The sequence below is a fragment of the Rattus norvegicus genome, chromosome 3 (assembly GCF_036323735.1).
Source record: "Rattus norvegicus strain BN/NHsdMcwi chromosome 3, GRCr8, whole genome shotgun sequence".
Lineage (NCBI taxonomy): Eukaryota > Metazoa > Chordata > Mammalia > Rodentia > Muridae > Rattus > Rattus norvegicus.
In genome coordinates, this window is record NC_086021.1 from 160,642,717 (window position 1) to 160,648,716 (window position 6,000).

Here is a 6,000-nt window from a genome sequence, read left to right on the forward strand (position 1 = left end):
TGGTTCTCGGCCATTCCCTCTGAGACTTTTTAGTTCACTGGGTATTTCCATTAGAACATTCTTCTGTCTTGCTGTATAAGTTTACTCCCTTAGCTCCTCCAGGCTTGTGCTCTTACTTTATCAGAAAATCCTTCCCTGACAATCGTATTATTTATATTTATTTATTTGTCTCAATATTTATCTTCATATTGCATGTTTACTTGTTATTATCTATAATACTAATGAAAATATAAGATCCATTAGGCTAGGAACTGTTTTATTCATTGGTATCTCGTCACTGCCTAGAACTGAGCCTGCTGTACGAAAGGCACTTATTTAACTAATATTTACTAGATGAACATTTACTGCCAATACTACAAACATTATTCAATCAAGGAGACATTTTTGGTTTTGTACTTTGGAATTTCTGCAATTTAAGCCTTTGTCGTTTGTGCTTGTTCAGTTGTTTTCTAACTGAAGTTGCCTTCATCAAATCTGAATATGAAAACAATAAAACATCAAGAAAGCAAACTAATTTACTTTGTATTGTAGATGTCAAAATCATGAAATTCTTCTGGTAATGTGATAGTGTTGTAAGCTGCTTCAAAATTCTCTTTGGGGAGGTCAACCAGTCCTGAAAACAATGAAAAAGAAACACAATAATCAGTGGTCCCTTATGAAACATTAAATTTCCAATAAATCTTTATCATCTCTCATGGGCTTCCCTATATGCACTTCTGCCCCTCAGCGGCCTGTTTTTTTGGGAAGTATCCATAGTAACAGTCATCAAAAGTAAAGAGATCAGATAGTTCTCATGCTTAAAGATTTAAGCATGAATAAATTAACTCTGTAGCCCTGCACTCTATGGAGACTCTCCTCCACCATTAGACTCCACATACATTCTAGCCTTTTTGTTCCCTGAAAAGGGCAAATATTTCTTTTCCACCTCGAGACATTTGTACCTGTAGATTCATTTGCCTATATTGCATACATATGTATATGAGTACTTCTCATTTTTCAAGTGTGAGTTTGACTTCTATCCCCTCACAAAGGTTTTCTCCAACTATCCTGGAAAATGAACTCTTGGTATTTTCTATTGTAGATCTTGCTTCCTTTACAACACGATCACTAATGGGCTCAGTGGCACATGCCTTTAATCTCAGCATGCCCACGATCTGTAATTATTGTAGCAAGTTTTTAAAATATTTTCATTATCCGATTTCCTCATCTGACTGAAAAAGACCTATTTATATTGCTTGTCTTTGTATTCCAAAGCCTAACATCAATCATGTCAAGCACAAAGCATGAGAGTCAATAAATATTTATGATATACATATATAATAAATGAGCATGTAAAACATAGTGCATAATAAGTCTACCTAAAGACTTAAAAACTATTTTAAATGAGAAAGATTAAAAAAAGTTATCAGTGGAGTCCATGAATGTTGATGGAGGGATGGTATATGAAAGGCACTAACACAAGTGCTGTAAGAGCTTAGAGAAATGTATACAATAAAGATGCCTCCTTTAGGGAGCTTGAAGACTAGTAATGGAGGAAAGGCCTTTATCTAGGGAATAGGAAATGATGCGTGTATACATTTTAAATTTTAGGCACTATATTTATTTGTTTTGTTTTTGTTTTTTTTTGTTTTTTTTTTGTTTTTTTTTTTTTCCGGAGCTGGGGACCGAACCCAGGGCCTTGCGCTTCCTAGGTAAGCGCTCTACCACTGAGCTAAATCCCCAGCCCCATTAAATGAGTCCTTTTCTACTCTTTTTTTTTTTTTCGGAGCTGGGGACCAAACCCAGGGCCTTGCGCTTCCAAGGCAAGCGCTCTACCACTGAGCTAAATCCCCAACCCAGGCACTATATTTATAACACATATAAAAAACCCAACACTGAAGAATGACTAGGAATTTTGATAATACTTCATAATTACTATGCAATTTAAGACTCTCAAGAATTCTATGTTTACATTTTGTCAATAATTTTGTTCTCATAAAGTAAAAAAACAGGTATGGCAAACTAAATGACCCATTAAAAATAAGCATATCAGTTTCTTGGGTAGAAAAGGGGACAGGGGGGTTGGGGATTTAGCTCAGTGGTAGAGCGCTTGCCTAGTAAGCACAAGGCCCTGGGTTCGGTCCTCAGCTCCAGAAAAAAAAAAGGGGGGACAGGTATCAGGTATTGGGTGGGAAAAGGACTGAAGCCCCTCAGACCAGCAGAAAGAATGAAAACAGGCAATCTCGGGATGTACGAGATGGAGGAACCCTCCAGAATGTACCAGAGACCTGGGAGGTGAGAGACTCTCAGGACTCAGATGAGATGCCCTACAGTGGATAGAGGGAACTTGTAGAGCCCACCTTCAGCAGAAAGACAGGGCATCAAGTGAGAGATAGGGTTTACAGCCCATAGTCAAAACTCTGACCCATACTTATTCCTATCTGAAAGAACTGCAGAGACAAAAATGGAGAAGAGCCTGAGGAAAAGAAGGTCCAGCAACAGGCCCAAAGTGGGATCCAGCTCAAGGGGAGGCTCCAAGGACTGACACCGTTACTGAGGCTATGGAGTGTTTAACAAAAAAGGAACCTACCAAGACTGCCCTACGAAATTCCCAACAGGCAGCTGAAAGAGTCAGAGGCAGATATTTACAACCAACCAATGGACAGAAGCTGCTGACCCCTGTGGTTGAATTATGGAAAAGCTGGAAGAAACGGAGGAGGAGGGCAACCCTGTAGGAGGACCAGCAGTCTCAATGAACCAAACCAACCAGGCAGCATACACCAGCTGATATGAGGCCCCCAACACATAGACAGCAGAGGACTGCTGAGTCTCGGTTCAGTCAGAGAAGATGCACCTAACCCTCAAGAGACTGGAGGCTCCAGGGAATGGAGAGGGGGTGGGGGGACATCCTCATGGAGACTGGGTGAGGAGGAGGTATGAGATGTGGAATAGTCAAAGAGTGGACCCAGAGAGGGATAAAATCTGGAGTGTAAAAAAAAAGATTAAATAAAATTTTAAAAAGTATATCAGTTTCTTATACAATTGTGATGACTTTAAGTATATTTTATATTAATACAGAAGTCATAACAAGTTTGGAAGCATAACTATTTCCTACAAACACAGGAAAAGAACGAGGGAAAGACTATATCTTCATGGAATCTTAAGATTCAGCCAAAATGAAATTTATATTCATTATATTCACCTGAAATTACAGTATGCTCCCAATAAAAGAGACCAGCCAACATGAAAATTCCAAAGAGAATCAATAGTGACACAAAATAACATTGGGTGTATACCTGGGCGAAATGTCATCTTCATTTTAAGAAACGCTTCACTGCAATCTGCTAAAAGGTATTTTGCCTTCCTGTTGTAGATTCGAACGACTCCCAGAAGAAGGTGTCCTGAAGTTCGGAGTGCAATTTTCACCTTTGTATGATTTTTTAAAAAACATTAGAAAAATAAAAATTAGGCTTGTAAATCCTGTTCTTTGAAAATTACGGAAATTATAATTTCTCTTCAAGAAGCAAGTGTTATATTCTTACTAAAGTAAACCACCTTTTAACTCACCATATAAAATAATTTACTTTTATTTTTGCGTATTCAGCAAAGCCATGAAAGCTTTAGCAAAGCTTCACTTAAATGCTATAGTAGAGTGCCTTTGTGCAGACTATAATTTTGGGGATAATAAAAAGTTTTGAGAAGCAAAACTGTCTTGGAAACATGTTTTAATTTTTCTACAGCAGCCATGGTTAATATAGATTATCATTTTTAATCAGAAACATACCTTAGGTGAAATAATTTTTTGAATAGTTATCTCTAGATTACACTCAAACACATGGGCCTTTGTGAGCTTCTTCTCCCAGTGAGCTGCAAGCCATATTTTGGCCAGTGGCCCTCGTTTACTCATAAGCACATGAGTGTAGAACATGTTGCCTGTATTCCTTAGTTGTATTTAAGGAACTAGAGAGAACACAAAACAAATGTCTTCAATTTGATAAGAAAACCTTTTTGGTGTTCTTTTACTGCGATAAAAACTTACCATTAATTCTACAGATAATACTCAAATTATCTCCTAACACAATGTTATTAATTTTCTCATTAAAAAGGGGATGTTATTTATAGTATTATTAAAAGTAAGGATAAAACTCTGTCTAGAAACTTGTGAACCACACTCAATTTAAATGTATTCAATAAGATAAATTGACCTCCTGTTTTCTATACAGAGAATATAATTTATCTTCTTATTAACAGTAAAATAAGTACATAAAGGTTTCTAGGGAGATAAGGGAGTTAGAAACAGGAAAGAACAATAGAAAAAAGTAAACAAAACTAAGGTCATCTGTTTCCTAAGAATTAAGAATTTGATGTTGGATCATTAATTTATATCCAGGGTTGCAACCACATTTTTCTCTTTAGGATGCTAAATATTATGTACTGATTATTATTATTATAACTACTATTATTGTTGTTGTCGTCATTGTTGTTGGTATTGTTATTGTTATTAGGTTGTTTATAGACAAAGGTTGTCTGGATCCCCTGAACTTCCTGCTTCTGCTTCCAAGTGCTAGGATTACACATATGTACCCCATGCCTGGCTATAAATATATTAATGTTGAAATTAAAATGGCAGAATTCCAAAGAGCTACAAAGTTTAAAAAAGGAAAGAAACTACAGAAAAATAATCAAAAGTCAGGAAAGAAACCATTATTGAATTCTAATATTTTGGAGCAAGGCTTAGAAATCTTAGAATTTCTGCTTAACACAAAAGACAGGAAATAAACGGATATTTCTACAACCTGTACTACTGATGGCAAAATAAAGCTCTATTTCGAAGGAAAAAATGAGGAGAGATGTCATATCACTTTGACTTTTGGAAAACAAATTACTACTTTCATATGTCCCGTGAAACTGCCACCACAGAACTAGCTTTTTTTTCCTGCTGAATGTTTTGGTAAAAGGGAATACTGAGCCAAAATGGAGACAAACCTAAAGTCAGCCACAGAATTAAAAACGTAGGTCAACTTGGATCAATGGCCATTTCCATTGCAAGAATCAAGTAAAGGTTACACAATCCACCAAACCACAGTCCGTAGAGAAACACTTTGCTACTGGCTATGGCTTGTGCCCTACGATGGCTCGACTTCCTTTTTCTGCCTTGGAATTAACTCCAAACCTAACTTAAGAAAAATGCCTCCAACTGTGAGGCAGTTTAAAAAAAATTTTTTTGGTACTAGATTAAAAGAATAAATAAAAATTTAAAAGCCAATTCTGGAGACCTTGGTTTACTGTGTATATATTCATCGCTCACGGCCCTCCCCCAAATCCACGCATTCCCCATTCTCCTCCCACCGATACCCAGATCCTCCAGGGGCGCAGGGTCAGTTCTTCAGAGATTACTTCACGAAAGAGAAGGCCAAGCCACGGAAGGCAGAGCAGGGGATGGACTGATTCCTGGAAACCCATCCAGGGAAGGGAAGAAAGGGAAGGGAAGGCCTGGAGGTGTGACCTGGGAGGTGACAAGGGGCCTTGCAAGGGAGCCTGATGGCTAAGAGTCTGAGGTGAAGGTAGGGGCCTGAGGGGAGGGGTATGAAGGCCTCAGAAGAAAGCATGAGATTGAGGGGAGGGTCTGGGACAGAGAGGCTGAGAGCCAAGCCGCAGCCAGGGATGCTGGGGATGTGGCTGGAAGGTCTGCGCAGTGACATGCTCCCCACAGACATCACGCTCTGTGGGAAACCCAGGCCACAGACCCGCAGAACCAGGTCCGCTCCTAGAGTGGGCCTCGGGGGCTTGATGCCAGGAGCTGAGAGAACACTGAGACATCAAGCATGGCGCAAAGGTCCCTAAAATCACCCAATCCGCCTACCACTTCCTGGCCTCGCGGGCAGACCGCACAGCACCCTGCTTTCAGTGTGGAGTCCACGAGTTGTGAAGCCACGCGCGTGTGAGGGTCCCAGACGCAAGTCTCCTGAAGCTGCTGGCTGCGGGCTGTGGGCTGTGAGAGGGAACCAGCACGTGACAGGG

General features: G+C 39.4%; 1 protein-coding gene across 1 annotated transcript in view; it reads right to left on the reverse strand.

Moving 5' to 3' along the window:
• Rad21l1 (RAD21 cohesin complex component like 1) overlaps positions 1-6,000 on the reverse strand; it is a 28,217-nt gene extending 22,217 nt beyond the window's left edge. Inside the window, exons 1-4 of the mRNA XM_001072159.6 lie at positions 5,843-6,000; positions 3,764-3,939; positions 3,276-3,405; positions 520-613 (exon numbers count right to left, since the gene is read on the reverse strand). Of these exons, the coding sequence (XP_001072159.4) occupies positions 520-613; positions 3,276-3,405; positions 3,764-3,907 (368 nt within the window). The 5' untranslated portion in view covers positions 3,908-3,939; positions 5,843-6,000. The remainder of the gene's footprint in view (positions 1-519; positions 614-3,275; positions 3,406-3,763; positions 3,940-5,842) is intronic.